The following is a 15,783-nucleotide window of genomic DNA, read 5'->3' as shown; positions in this document are numbered from 1 at the left end:
ACTGCAACAGCAGTCACGCTGAAGATTGACTGACTTAATTTATGGTTCTAATATGACATATTTCACTTTAATATTTCTCAGAGGAAATAATTATTTTGGAATGAAAATACCATTAACATATTACACTTGCTGTCATTTTTTAGGCTGTTATTCAAAAGTGACAATAGGAATCCACTATTCTTTGTTATGTTCTTAAGCATAAGCCAAGTGCTTATGTGTGAACAGGATAATTTAACATAGTTCTGAAAGAGTTAAGACTAAAAACATTCCAATCCCATTTTGTTTTTATATAACCATCATTTATTTTGTTTGGGTGTTGTTGTATTGTGTTTTATCGAATTTATCTGTTAAGAAGTGCAAGGACTCCAGTGAAAGCTACACAACCGATCCCTGATAAATGAAATGGTTACCGTGACAACTAAATACGCAGCATGGCCTTCTAGGAAACAAAAACACAATCTCAAAAATCTGGAGCAAATCACGAACAACAAGAAGCAATTTTTAGAGCACACAGAAACATTCATAAAAATATCAATGGATATTTAAATTTCTTTTTTTAATTATTGTTTTAAATGCCCACATACCAAGCATGAATTTCTGGTCAGATATACAAACCACTCCCAGGCCTATGCCAGGATCACTTTGCAACCACGGGGAAGTCCATGCAAACAGCCTAGAGTAATTTGTCTTATTTTCATTCTCACCTTGTGGGCAAAGCACCCAGCCCTTGCTTAGTACCTCCATGGCCTAAATCAGGAAACCAGCATGTGGACACAATCTTAGTCAATTTAACCTTTTGAGGAGCTAAGCAACTTTCTGTCTCAACTCAGGGACTTGTGAATATAGAAATACTGTGCGTTCCCTTGACTAAAGTTTACAACACTTTAGTGTTCCAAATTCTCAGAGCGTCAGCTTTGCAGATAATACAATGTAGACACCACAAGCCAACTTAGAACATGCCAAAGACTCTTGGTATTCAAAGGGTTAAGTGTAAGGATAGTGACTACTCTTGAAGCATACTTAACAGGTACTTCAGGTCAAGCTTTCAAATCATCACCTGCTGAGAGAAATGCTGCTTTTGCAGCATCTCTCTTTGTTCTTCCTGAATGACCTTTGGCTGTCGTGGCAGGGTTTCAACCTCCTGGATGGCTTCGATGGTTACTTGCTGGGGCAGAACCTGGAAGAGCGACGTGATGTACATAATGATGGACTTCTTGTCCGGATGTGCAGTTGCAACGTCTGTGAAAAGAATTGTGCTTTTTTAAAAAAAGGTTTGTTTACTTGCACTTCTAATGTAGGGAGCTGCACGCTGTTACACAGCAAGAATCAACCAATCAACTCATCAGGAAGCAGACAGCCTAATGAACAACAAGGCAATTCTAGATGTATGTCCTCCAGAGACTAATTAGGGCAATGTGAGATAGCTCTACACTTCAAAATATCAGACTTGCATACAAATGAAGACAGTACATAATTTCATGATGGTTATTGTTTTCTTTCCTCAGGCGAAGCCAATTCTGTCACCATTCTTTGAAAAAAAAGCTGGCTGCAGACATTTCATATTTCACTGATTGTTATTATAAATAGACCTCACAGAAACAATTTGCCACATACTGAAGTGCCAAATCCTTTAAAGTTAAAGTGGGAACGTGGATATGGGCTCAACTTAACAATTACAATCACAATAAAAACAATTGAGAGTAAGTGCTCCTGAAAGTATTCCTGAACCAGTGGGGCTTTTTTGAACTACATATATAAAATAAAGCTATCTTTAATTTAGCATTCTGCCCATTATATTTCTTATTAAAAATAAATGGACTTGATTCCAATTCTATGTTGCTTTGTGGACCAGCATCATCATGTTGCCTGCCTTAAGCAGTGAATCTCAAAATTGGGTTTCAGAGCCTTGTCTTTCTTGAAAAAATATTTCTTCCCACCACCCCCACCCACCCCAACTTTTTTGTCTGTCATTTCCCCCACCCCTTTTCTTAAGGCACCAACTCCTTGCTGGGGTACAATTCCATAAGTGCTGGGGGCACCCAAATGTCCACTATTCTTGTGTCAGCCTCGACAGTATCTCTCAGCAGCCTGTTCTACCACAGGGGGGCACCATGGCCTAGCCCAATCCTGCAGAGGTCAGTGGCAAGCCATCAAGGCCAGGAACCCTGGTTGATTTCCCCCTCCCAAACCTGGGACGTAGAGGCCAATTATAGCATCTGATCACTGAGATCAGCAAATTCAGCACAGGCTGATGATCAAGTCCAGCACTTTCTCAATTTATGTAGATAAACATACTGGGCCATTCGGCAACTGGGCGCAAATTGCAACTGAAAATTGGGCTGGCTGGGTTTCATTCCGAGTTTCTGCTAAAATGTATTAACATAATCACAAACGTAAAATCTTACATGAATCAGCGCAATCCGGCAGCTTAGCGGAACAGAATAATTTTTTATTATTTTGCAATAAAAAATATTTATTGATGTATTAAAGAGTGGTAACCTGGTGCAGTTTTATTAATATAGCTGATAATGGGTTTAGCACAAAAAATAAGCGTTTTTAATAACAATGTTTAGTCCACCACCTGTGAGTAACCTGATTTTAAATCACTGAAAATGACTTCAAAAAACTATAATGAACCATTTACTACTTTCATTGGTGTACACTAGTCAGTTTCTTAGTAAATTAATATTTTTTAATATTTAAAAATGTTTAAAATGTGCCTACTAGTGCCTGTGCTCCTAAGAAAACAAGTTTAATAACCTTCATCGAACAGCCGCAATCGGCGGAAACTCGCCATCCTCCTTATTTCGTTGAGGGGGTCTGGCCAGTTTTGTGGGCGGGACTGGTTTCAGCGCAATGATTTTTGTACCAGCGCAAAAGATCGTGGAAACTCAAATCACGCTGAACGTAATTTCCATCCAGCGTACATCGAAATTCCTCGATCTTTCGCGCCGATCAGACGAATTGCACTGATAAAGCTAGCACACTCTCGCGGAAACTCCACCCCATACTTTTCACTCCTCATCATAGTAGAACTAGTTCGTTTAGAAACAGCTTTTAAATTCCACACAACTGAAACTAAACAATTTCTGTTAATCTCTTCTTCAATCTAACCTGTCACCACAGTAACAAAACTGAAGTACCATAGAGTTTCGGAAATTAATGTGGAACAAAGAAAGGCCTAGTACAGTCTTGTTGTTTGTTTTCAACTAAGCAGTCTTTTGTCTCTTTTTGTCTTTGACTGTTCTTAGTGTCAGAGGCAACCCTTTGAGCAACCCACCATTGGTGTCATTGGAGGCAACAATCCTTCCTCAAGATGAGTTTTGTTGGGCATACCTGACTGTAATTACAGGCCTTAGCTTTAGGTATGTAATTTTATTCTAGCCGTAGGTATGCTAACGTATAGGCCAGCAATGTGCTTTTGGTATTGCTGTATGGACTTCCCAGACAGAACACCAAAGTCACAAATGTGAATTTACACCAACTGCATGTGCATTAATATTTGCACTTGCACAGTGGCTTTTAAGTCACATACCCAACTTCCAGGCAACTGCAGTTTGCCTATTTGTCCACAATGCAGTAGGAACACTTTCAATGGGAATGGCTCCTCTCATGTTTTGTCTAACAGAATGATGCTGGGACTTTATTTTTAAATAGCAGTAAAACTTTACAATTGGCATCTAGACCAAGAAAGGTCATCAATCTGTGCTGCGACAACAAAAGTCACCTGCTGATGGGCTCAATACATAAGTCAGCAGAGCAATTCTCTTCTCAGCTGGGACTTCTGACATGGCAGATCTGCATCAGGCTGCCAAGCAACACTACATTTATATCAGAATGCTACAATGTCATTTCTCTTTAAATAACAGCAGCAGCATCTTTGGCAGTGCACGTGGGGAGATGTAGCTGTGTTTCCTTGCGATCTAGAAAGAGGAGCCAATAGTTCAAAAGTTAAATGTTACGTGTGATGCTGATAACGTGATTCTGGTCCACAAAAGCAGTCGATAAAGGGTCAGCTGCTGCAAAAAAAAGTTATGTAGTACAAAACAGTCAGTTATTGCATTTTTAAAAACTCATCTTTTAATGGCTTGTAAATACAAGCTTGGATAAACTAAAGTGATCCTTTCAGGAATTAATTGAACACGATGCAGTGATCCCAAAGAAACCCAGCAAATTGTATGGTTTGTCTACACAGTCTTCACTAACACCAAAGCACTGTCACACATCAATCCATTGCAAAACAGTTATCAGAACACTATCCTTTCATGGTTAGGATTAGACTCAATCAATGAACTCTATCTGTTTGTAAGTTTAATAATTTGCACTAGTTTTTGTTTTAAAGCTGTCGTTGTCGACTTACTGTCCACCAATTTAATAACTTAATTCAACAATATTGTGTATAAAAATAGAATTATGTGACTCGCATTTAAAAGGCAGTGACCCATCAAGGTCTTCTGGAATATTCCTTAATATTCCCAATGAAACATAATTAGGAACCTAATCATCTGCAAACGCCTTATTAAATCAGAGTATCTACTTTATTCAAAACACTCTAGGGTTACAGATAAACATATGGGCACAATCTTCGATTTTAACCAATTTTTTACAACATCATCACATCTTTAAAAGTTAGATTGTGAGTGTTATAGATTGAGAGTTTTCTCAATTTTATTCAATTACTGGTGCTAAGTACCAGAGGTCCCCTGACAACTCAAATGATTAATGGAATGCATTGTGTGGTGCTAAGCTGGACAGACCAGAAAGATCCACAGTTAGATTCCTGATCTTTGCTGAATTAGATCTCAGCCAGGGTAGTGACGGGAGTACTACAATTGACCTCAATGTCCCTGAACCAGGGAGGGTAAAACTCAGCTACCAGAAAGTGTGCATGTCTGACATCAGGTGATATCATTATTGGGTTCAGTTTTGAGCCACCCACAGTTCAATAGTCTGCTGACACTCAGGGGCAATTTGGCCGGCAGTTGGAAATCATGGGGCAGCCCACTTATGCCCAAGGCCTGCCTGATGCAATTTTTAGGCGGGCCTGTAAATAGGCAAGCAGCCTGCCCACCTGAAACAGGAGGGAGGCTACTTAAATATGCAAATTTGGGGTCTTACACCAGTTGCAATTTTCAGGTACAAATGGGCAGGACATGCATGCTCCACCTATTTGTACCAGGTGTTGAGCAGCCTACCCAGTCGCCCTTAAAGTGACTGCTTGAGGCTTCTCAAAAAGTGGTCTAGGAAACGTAATTCTTTTTGGTGGGCACAGAAGGAGCAGGAGTGCTCCTTCTGGGCCCCAAAAAAATTCTGTCCTGCTGTTGGCCCATTTGAGGGCCATTTGGGGTTCTCTCTCACTCCTCCCACCCCCCCTACCGGGCCCAACCTTCTCAGAAGCAGCGAGCTGCAGCAGGAAGTCCTCTTAGTGCCTGCAGCTCACCGGTGGCATGCTAATGAGGCCCTGGTTTCAAAATGGCTCGAGTCTCATGCCAGCGTGAACAGGTGGGCAGACCGGACCCTCTGCCGACTTGGATCCTGTTTTGGGCACGACTTGACGATCGTCCCCTCAGTGCCTAGGCTCACACATCAACAATGGCCCCTTGAACAAGGTGCTGGTAAGAAGTGTACCTCAGCATGAGAAGAAAGGGGAAAAAATGGGGCAGGAGAGAAAATCAGTGCTGAGTACCTTATACTTAACAGAGATGGCACCAAACTAGCGAACAACCACATGCGAAAATAGCCACCACATTTTACTTCACCAACAGTTTATCCTAGGACTCACAAAACTGAAGCTGCCAAACTGAACTTTTTTTTGTGCATGTAGAATGGATGCGGTAATACATTAGAATGACAAGCCAGTCAGAACTCTATTAAACTGTGATGGGGGGCAACAAATGAACATTTTCCTCAATTAGGGCTACTTTAAGCTGCAGCGTCCTGACATTGGCAGAATTAGTTTTTCTTTATTGCACAATCTGTTGAAGAGTTTTCATTCCTCTTAGTTCCATTCATTATGAAGGTTTGTATTTCACTTTTTTACAAAGATCATTTTCAGTACTGAATAGTTTGCCTATTCCTGGGGTTTCTGCCAAGCACAGATACAGCTTGGGAAAAAGTTATTTGGATCAATCGGAAGGGTCCTTCCTTTAAAAACAGAAAGTACTTCAACACACATGCCTAAATGGGATGTTTATCGAATTCATATCAGTTCTTTGCCTGTGCACCAATTGGGAGGAACGTGCCAAAATAACTTGCATGCCTCAGTTTCTTCATTGGCATTGGGCATCACCAGCTAAAAGACTTTGGGGTGAATTTGTTTCCATGGGCGGGTAACCTGGTGGCACGGATTGCTTGGCAGCGAAGATGTAAATGGGTACCAGCAATACAGGGAGGCTGGCATAGAGGCGCTCTCTTGAAACAGCCGCAACAACACAAAAGCAACTTGTAGCACATCAAGGCGATGGAATTCCTGCCGTCGACAACCTTAGTCAAAAAGTCACACAAATACTAAACAGGAAATGGTGTTTTGTCTACTGACTGCTTTTTCACTAAAATTATCCACAAAAGGAATTTCACCCTCAAAGTCTTCATGCTAAGCCAATCAGAAATGGATTCAAATGTTCTTTTCAGGCTCTCAATCAATGGAAATGGTAGAAGACAGAGAAAAGAATGGGAAATCCATGCCAAATTGGCAATTAGATTATATCTATCAGAGCATTAGCATTCTGAGCAGTCAGTAACTTTCCAATTCAAAACAACACACAGCAGAGCTGTCAAAAGATAGCCATAAACACCGCTGCGCACACACTCTTGTGCCTCTGATCTTCACTTCAAGACTCTATTCAGAAATGGAAATTCCTTCCTATGACATTTCATATTTTTAAGAGGAAACAGTTCCACCTTTTTCATTGAATTCCAAATAAGCACATCACAGCTTCTAAACGTGAATAACTATACTCATGACACTGGATATCATGTCTGCTCCCAGTTCACTACCATAAGCAACAGAACTGATTAATATGCAGAATCTGCTACAAGAGCTCACCAAACAAAAGACCAATTCATTACTATAGTATAGTTGATTAAATCAGATATACAAGTTGAAGCAATATCATGCATTCCATAGTCGAATGTCGAACCCCACCCGTGGCTTTTCTCTTGCAGTTTTGCCATTATTTTTGAATGGGTTTGCTCTAGTGTTAATTAGATTTAAATGTGAAACCAAAATGCCCTGTCCACAAATTTACGACAGTTCAGTCCAAATTAAGATCAGGATTTCTGACAACTCCAGATTTTTAAAAAAAGACAATCTTAGTACCACAAGTCATTTATTGATTCATTCAGGAATTCAATGGAAAGGAAGAGCTGTACTTTTTAGATAAGTACCATTTGATTTCCTGTTGCATTGCAGAGAGGAGTCGAGACCAAGTACAGTCTTCGGGTGAAGTAATGCTAAAGATGAGAACGTAAGTGGACCAGGGCATGCAGATGTAATTCAGTTCCCATTTTAACATCATATATTCTGTCCTTACTCCGATATTTCCGTTGTAAATACCTATGTCCATATTTATAATGGAGTCTGCCTATGTAAACTTTATAATTTATATTAAAATTTGTAATGGAAAAAAGTTGACAGTCAATGCATGCGGACATAAACTTTTTCATAAATTATAAATAGATAATGTACTCTCATTCCGCAAAATTGTAACTAAAATTTTGTTTAACATAAGGTTGGATATACTGGCTGAGAGCATATTGGGAGTTATTTTTCCCATACTTTCCAGCTTTTAAACAATGCTGTCCTAGCTGAAACAATATGATTAGCCAGTGGTAAGCAATACTCAAATAAAAGCAGAAAATGCTAGAGATACACAACAGGTCAGTCAGCATCTGTGGTCTGAAAATGCCCAATCGCGTCAAATACAAGTTTTTGGAAGGGTTGTTTTGAGCACTGTTTTAAACGGTGTGGGGTGGGAGGACAGCATTAACCATCTATTTAAAAATAAGGGATTTTAGAGATTTGGGCCCAATTTTTAAAAAGTGTGCAGTTTATACCCAAGGGTGCAGAGGAATTTTTAAAACAGCCCTTACTTTTAAATAGGTGGTTAAATATCGGAGAGTATTATTTAATCAGACTTTTATAAAAGCTGGGCTTATATATGTAAAAGATGTGTCATATGAGGTGATTCCAGGTTGGCTGTCGGAAACAGTTGTGAGGGACATGGTCTGGGAGAAGGGTCAGGAGGTAGGGAAGAAAGCAATAGGGATCACGTATGAGAAGATTGAGAGGGCAATGCCACAGGATTGGATGGAAGAAATTAATGAGGAAATCTCCAGATTAAATAAAACTTTTCTAAGATTTCATCTAGGGAAAGGTGATGAGTTTCGCCAATTAGAAAACTGCAATACGCAAGGTTTTTATGGGGTATTTAAAGAATGGAGATTCAAGACACCTGCTGGGCAGGAGTTTTGGCTGAGTAAATACCCATAGTTGGACTTTAACAGGAATTGGAAAGGAGTGTGGGTGAATTTTAAATGTCTAGAGCAGATTGAACCAGATTTTTAAATTGGCCCACAACTGGATTTTTACCATGACTGTTTTAGGTAAGGTGGGGCGAGTGGAGGTGGCAACCTGCCCAGTGTGCGGGACAGAGGACAAGACTCTGTCCCATTTGCTAGTGTTGCGTCCACAGTTAAATGATTTCAAGCACCATGTTCGACAGTTGTCTGAGGTTTTCTTGCTGGGTGGGGGCCAAGGAGGGACAATGGGAATCCCATGGGACTCTGTTTAGAGATGGGGATTGCAGGAGAGTCTGGCGGAGTGGCGATAGACTTAATGTTCAGCGTGGCCAGAATTGTGATCATTCAACAAAGGAATACTCTGTTTTTTAAGGGGAGGAGAATAAACCTGCAAGAGTATTTCAAATATAGACTAAAAGAGCATTATACGGTTTTGTAGATTTATTATTCTGAAAGGAATTTAAGGATGGTATTTTTAAACCAGTTTTTGAAGTTCAATAGACCAATATATGTCATAGGAGACAAACTGAACTTTAATTTCCGAAGCTAATTAGTGGTAAAGGAATGATTGTACAATACAATGCAATGATCTCGATGTTGTAAATGTGTTTAAGGATGGATTAATCTCATAAATAAAACATTTTTTTACAAACGCACGATCTCGTAAGCTAAGTCAGGCCTGGTTAGTACTTGGATGGGAGACCGCCTGGGAATACCGGGTGCAGTAGACTTTTGGCCGTCCGGTGCGGCGGGGGGCAGGCAAGTCAGAGGACCTCCTCGTGGGTCTGCTCCTGGGCCTGGCCAAGGTGGCCATTTACAGGTCCAGCTTGGATGCATTCCGTGGTTGGTGGGGGGGGGGCGGGCGGGGGTCGCTCTGGCTGCCTGTTTCTCTTCCACAATCTTGTCTTCGCCCGGGAGGCCCTGAAGGAGGAGCAGGCAGTGTCCGCAGGTACACTTGAGGCCTTCTGCGACCGGTGGGCACCACAAGAACGAGTCATAATATTATTACTTAATTTTATAACTTTCCCTTGTTTTATGCTTTAGTTCTTTATTCATTGTGCCCCTTTAAAAAGGGGGCACTTTTGTTTGGTTTTTGTCAGATGGCACTGGGGCAACCCAGTGTCTCCTTAGTGGTCTATTAGAAAAGGCATCTATGGAGAGATCAAACAATACTCTGTTGCCTTCAATGACATGCTAATGGGGGCAGGTGAATAGCATCCCTGACTTATTATGTGCCTGAATATCTCATGAGGACACCCTCAACAGAAGAACATGGGAATTGCTAAACGAAAAAAGACCAAGGTCCATCTAGTTTGCGTTCTACCATCCTGAAAGTCACACGAGATAACAATAATGGAGTTATTGACTAATCAGCTCGGCAAAAAACCACTTCAAATGGCCTCAGCATTTTTGGCTACAGAAGGGGAAACTGGCCAGGGTTTCTGCTCCTAATTACGGCTGGAACAAGTTAGGACATATTTAGGCTGGGTTATAGGAACATCGGAATTGCTGGATGAAAAAGAACCAAGGTCCATCTAATTCCTCTTCTACCATCCTGGCAGTCGCATGATATGACAATAATGGAGTTGTTGACTAATAATGGCAATCAAACTCTATTAATTAGTCTACAACAGACCCAGACATGAGGTGAGGAGAACACCTAGCGGCAGAAAGCTTTAGGAACCATAGGTCCAAAGTAACCTATTCCTCCCAAGCATGCGACACTTACCACGTCATGTCTCAAATTACTCATATACTGTATCCCAAAATATTACTGAAAGAAATCTACCTAAATTGTATCTGATTGAATCAGCACGATCTGCTTCCACCCTCTCGGTAGGGAGGCTGTTCCATAGATTTACCACTCGCTCTCTGAAATAGTGGCTGTGTAATGAACAGGGAGCTGGTAAGGTGTGAGGGAGCACGTAATCAGCCAAGGAAAGCAGCAAGGCCGTGGACATGGAGACCCTGACGATCTTAACCGCAGGAGACCGTTGCCGGGGACCCGTGGGGACGGCACTCGGAAGGGAGCATCAGCTCCAGGCTCGCAATCGGGTGAGGGGAACAGGGGGCTGAAGATCAGGGCCCAAGTTGGGGGGAACAGAAGGTTCCGGGCATGGGGAGGTGGGGGGTCTTGCCGTGATCAGGGCACTCCTGCCCCTCAAGAAAACCTGTAAACTAAATTTTGAACTGACCTGCTGAGCCTTTTCTGGCCCAGGATCTGACACTGTCCCCCCAGCTCAGGCCTCTGGTTAATATTGCAGATCGATTCCTGATGACATCATTGGACCCGATCTGGGTTGGTCAATAAAACCTTTCAAGGAGGCTGCGGGCCTCCATTTTCAAAGGTTTTTCGATTTCAACCCATGGGGGCTGGGATTCCCAGGCCTTCTCCTTCACGCCATGCGAAAGGAGGCGAAAAGGCCCGAAACTGCAGGTAAGTGTCTTGCTGGCATGGCTTGTGGGCCCAGAGGAGCAGGATTGCTTCCCCCAGGCCCAACAAGCCTACCTGCAGTGACCCCCCAATGATTGTGGACACCCTCCCTGGATCTCCGCTTCCCCCCACCCCAAACGATCGCGGACCTTCACGTTGACCCCCGATCCCCCCTCCCCCGGTGACTGACTCCTGATCCTTCCCCCCATGACTGACTCCTCAGATAACTGACTCCCCCCCTCCTTGACCCCACTCCCATTGGTGCTCGCATGCCCAATGCCCCCATCCCCATCGGTGCCCCCGCGCGCCCACCCATCCATACAATGAAACCTTTTCACGTCCTCTTGCTTTGCTCCTGTCTGACTGAGACCAGCCTGTCGATCGGGCCGGTCAGACGGACGGCTAACCAAAATAGGTCCATATGTCAAAATCGTAAGGGCATCCGGGAAACCCGTACTTCCGGGTTTCCCGTCCGCGATTCGACCCACCCTGCCTCCTTCCTGGCTCCAGGTAAAAATTACCCCCAATGTTTCTGCAGTTTAATTTTGAATTTACCCCCCTTTAAGCCTGTCCTGTGGTTCTACTGTTCTGGACAGGGTGAAACAGCTTGTCATGGTCTACATTATCTAGTCCTTTTAGAATCCTAAAAACAGCAATCATGTCACCTCTCAACTTTCTCTTCTCCTGTGAGAACATGCCCAATTTACATAATCACTTCCCATAATCCAATCCCTCCATCCCCTCAACCATTCTGGTTGCCCACTTCTGTATTCTTTCAAGAGCTATAATATCCTTTTTGTACCACAGCGACCAGAACTATACACTGTATTGTAAGTGAAGTCGTACCAATGGTTAATAAAGTGGCCGGATTACTGCACTATTTCAGCTCAATGTTGATACATCTGACTTGCTTTACTCATTGTCATCGAGCATTGTTGCAATAGGTTTCATTTCTTGTTAATCAAAACCCCCAGATCGTTTTCATTTTCCATGCACATTATTTTTTCTCCATTTAAGTTTTGGTCCCTTCCTGGATTTTTTTGTCCCTAAGTGAAGCACTTTGCATTTTTCTACCTTGAATTTCATCCGCCACCTGTCTGGCCAATTCCCAGGTATATTCAAATCCTCCGGTAGCTTATTCTAATTTGACCTTACAATTCGTAGTCAAGATTGAAAGCACAATGTTCAACCATTATAACACTGTTTCCCAATTCTGTAATTGAATTATATTTACTGTTAAAAAAAAATCTATATTACTTGAAAGCAGGTAAGTTAAATCCAATTTAAATGGAAAGGAATGAAAGGTGGTCAAAATATTTTGATTTATTTTACAGCTAGTTTTCCAATTCAGTAAATAATAAATAAGATATTTCACTTCACCATTTTAAAAAGGGAACATCTTTCAAATCTTGAAGTGCTTTTGTTTTAACCAAAAAGGATATTACAGGTCACAGATCTACATTTAGTCATTTGAGGCCTAGATAATGCAGAAAAAAGTCCGATATAAATAATTGTTTGCCTTGCTTTTTGTATTTAGTCTATTATATAATGTTTTACAGATTCAATCCCCCCCCTCTAACTTAGATCCCGTCAACAGCCGTTCCAATGTGGGTAATCCATCAACGTATTCCCTGCTGTACAACAAATCAACATCAATTGGAATCATGCTGTGAATGCCAGAGTATTGACCAATTCAGTATTAATGTCTCAAATGTCATTTTATAGGTCTGAGAATATTAACAGACTTTCTCTCACGTGATTAATGGAATTCTTGTTGAAATATTTAAGGACCATTCGTTTGTTTTTCGCTCTAAATTGTAGATTAGAGATCAATAGTATAACAACAACATACAACACTAAGTGGCTATAAAGCAAATAGCCAGGATTTATCACTCATGTTCTCACCACCTAGACAAATGAATGGAGGAAAATCGTGGGCTGACAAGCTAACGCGTGGAAAGCCTCGGCCAATGTCTTTCAGAAAGGTGAGGTTAAAGAAATAAATAGTTTTAGAAAAAAAACTATGTAATTATCTGTCAATGCATGGCATAGCACCATACAGTGCATGAGCAATAAGGAAAGATGAAAATTCAAAGAGGAGATAAACAGGTATTTCAAAAATGTTTTATTTGTTACAGATGGAAGATGAGGTTGGGGAGGACGACCTTGTGTTTTTAGGCTTGGTTTATTTCAGAATTTTTATAATTATTTATTATAACTAAGAAACCATGATGTAGGACCAAGGTCTGTAGCAAAAGACATTCAAGCTAAAGAAATTAGAGAAGATAATCATGAAATACTGATTATGTGATGTCAAACCTGGGTTCTAAAAGCATGAGGATGAGAGGAACCAGTAAAGATTGAGGGAGTGTGAAATTCAACAGCTCATGGACCCCTGCAGAGATCGGATTTGTGTAACAGGCTGTGCGAGGAGTTGTCATTTAAACAAAGCGAAAACATAGGATGGTGTATTTGGAACTTAGAGGGAACAAGAGAGGAAGACTCAGAGGAACACTGACCTTGGAGGAAGAGATAAAAAGGCTAAATGAGAAAGAGAGAGAGACACAGACCGACAGAGATTGATTTATGTTCAATATAAAAGTTTCTTGGAGGCAGCTTTATCAATGAATCAGATGCGGGAGTTCAGTTTCAGATCAGAGAAGATGGTGACGCCATAAATGTTGACAGAGGGAAGAGGACTCAACCTGAAGCTTTCAAAAGTTAGAGGTGTTAGCTGTTGGTTAGACGTCCAAGAAATGTGGAGAAAATTGAATGCACGATCTTCCCCCTCCATTCCACAGACTGATCTGGGGTGGATTAGGGCACAAAATCAGGTGGGGAACCCTTCTCCCAGGTCTGCACTTGTCGCTGCCACCTCCAGGATTTTCCACTAAAACCCTTGGCAGCCATTGAGTTTGTCGGCCCAAGTGTAAGTGGGCGCATTCAAAGTGGATGGAACCGACGAGATAGTGTCAGAAATTGTGGGAGCAATTTTAACCTGACCTGCCTGTCGGGAAACTGATGAGATAGGGCTCAATGCTGGTTTTACCCCCCAACCTGACTTTACTTTCCACTGAAGTCAACAGAAAGTAATATTGGACGGGGTGTAAAACCAGCGTTTCGCCCGATCCCGTGGGTTTCCTGCCCGGCGAGTTAGGTTAAATTTACCTCCGTAACTCCAGTCATTGTTGCCACAGCAATGTTGGACTCCAGCAATGCCAGCATGCAGCTGGTGCCCAGCACTGCTTTGGCAAGAATGTCAACTGCACTCCTGGATACTGTAAAATGTAATATCTTCTTTAAATTCAGACCCTCTTCAGCAGCCATGCAGTCCTGCTCCAAGGTGCCCACGGCCTCCAACAGTTATTTTGTCTCTCCATCACCCCCTTCCCTCCCCTCCCCACCAAAGCAGACTCCCCACCACAGGAAGGAATCCCACCAAAAATATTTAAATTGCCAGCCCCCTAGAAAATTTGCCAGGGTCAATGGCGACTGAGTTAGCCGTTGCATAAAGCCCATCTTCCCGTCGAGACTCCAGCAAAGCAGAGAATCTCTTGTTGTGTCTTTTAAGATTTGAAAACCTCAAGATTTTCAACGTCCCATTGAGAGGGGCATCATCAAGATGTAGCAATTCTACCATTATGCTATAAGGGTAAAAAAAGAAAGTCAAGTCCTTTTACATAATACTATTACACAATACAAAAATATTTGACATTTGTAAACAATATTGAAGTGACTAGGACTGGTTGAAGTATTTAGAGCACTGTGCAAAAAAAAAACACACTATACATTTTAGGTGCACTGAAGGTTTGTGATCTCAAGAAAGTCAATGAATTTGGAGTGAAATCAACAACAGAAGAGTGGTTAGAGTTAAATCGTGAGTGAAAGAAGCAATTGAAATGGTAAACATGAAGAGTGGAAGAAATTATATAGCCCCGAGTTAGAGAAAGAGGATCAGCAATCAACTCAGCACAGGTGCAGTGATTTGAGAGACAGCCATAAGTGTAGCTTTGTTGATAGTCCATATGATGGTAATTTGTTTAAAAACCATAACTCCAAACCCTGTCAAGGGCTTTAGAGGCGTTCAAAGCAATGACAAAGGGCTCGATTTTCAGACCCCCGAGCCGGCGGGTTCGTGGCGGGGGTGGGGGGGATCCGAAAATTGGGGATTCCCGGGGCGGGTCCGGAGTCCGGCTCCAATCCGCCCACTTCTGGGTTCCCCAGTGATGCGCTTACATGCGCGCGCAGCCCCCGCATGCGGGACTCCCACCGGCAATTAAAGCCGGCGGGGTGCCACTTAAGGTAATTATTTTGATACTTCAGGTTGTTAGCAGACCTGATTGACATGATATTTTAGGAGGGGTGGGATTTTCTTCTCAACTGAGACTGTTTCCCGTACTGGGGGAAACACTCCCAGTTGAAATGGACGTGTTGCAGCCATCAGCCTGTGGCAGCTGCAATGGTCCATTTGACAGGTTTGGGGGGGTGGTGGGGAGACCCTCACTCATTGCAGGAGGCCACTCTGTCACTTTAGACAAAGTTTGGCCTCCACCACCCTCCTCCTGACAAGAAAATTAACAAACCTGCACACTTACCCCGGTGTTGAGACACATTTACCTACCTTGCGGACCCCCTCAGATGTACATCTTCCGGATGGGGGCTGCTGTAGCTGCAGTCATGACCTCCTCGGAGGACGAACAGCATCACCAGCCTCGCCAGCCACGTCGTCCACCTCTGACACGTGGAGCTCCACAACACAGTGCTGTGACACATCCACCTGCACAGCAGGAGGGAGGGCAACCGCAGAGAGAGATGCGGCACAGAGGGCA

General features: G+C 42.4%; 1 protein-coding gene across 13 annotated transcripts in view; it reads right to left on the bottom strand.

The window, feature by feature from the left end:
- The window catches only part of dmd (dystrophin), a 1,591,310-nt gene that overhangs the window by 1,009,922 nt on the left and 565,605 nt on the right, over positions 1-15,783 (bottom strand). For all 13 annotated transcript variants that reach the window (XM_067992781.1, XM_067992785.1, XM_067992782.1 and 10 more), the window contains one exon: positions 1,058-1,239. In XM_067992781.1, coding sequence (XP_067848882.1) covers positions 1,058-1,239 — 182 coding nt within the window. The remainder of the gene's footprint in view (positions 1-1,057; positions 1,240-15,783) is intronic.

The sequence above is a fragment of the Heptranchias perlo genome, chromosome 11 (assembly GCF_035084215.1).
Source record: "Heptranchias perlo isolate sHepPer1 chromosome 11, sHepPer1.hap1, whole genome shotgun sequence".
Taxonomy (NCBI): Eukaryota; Metazoa; Chordata; class Chondrichthyes; order Hexanchiformes; family Hexanchidae; genus Heptranchias; species Heptranchias perlo.
The sequence above is the reverse complement of the archived record's forward strand: the minus strand, read 5'-3'. Positions and strand labels throughout refer to the sequence as shown.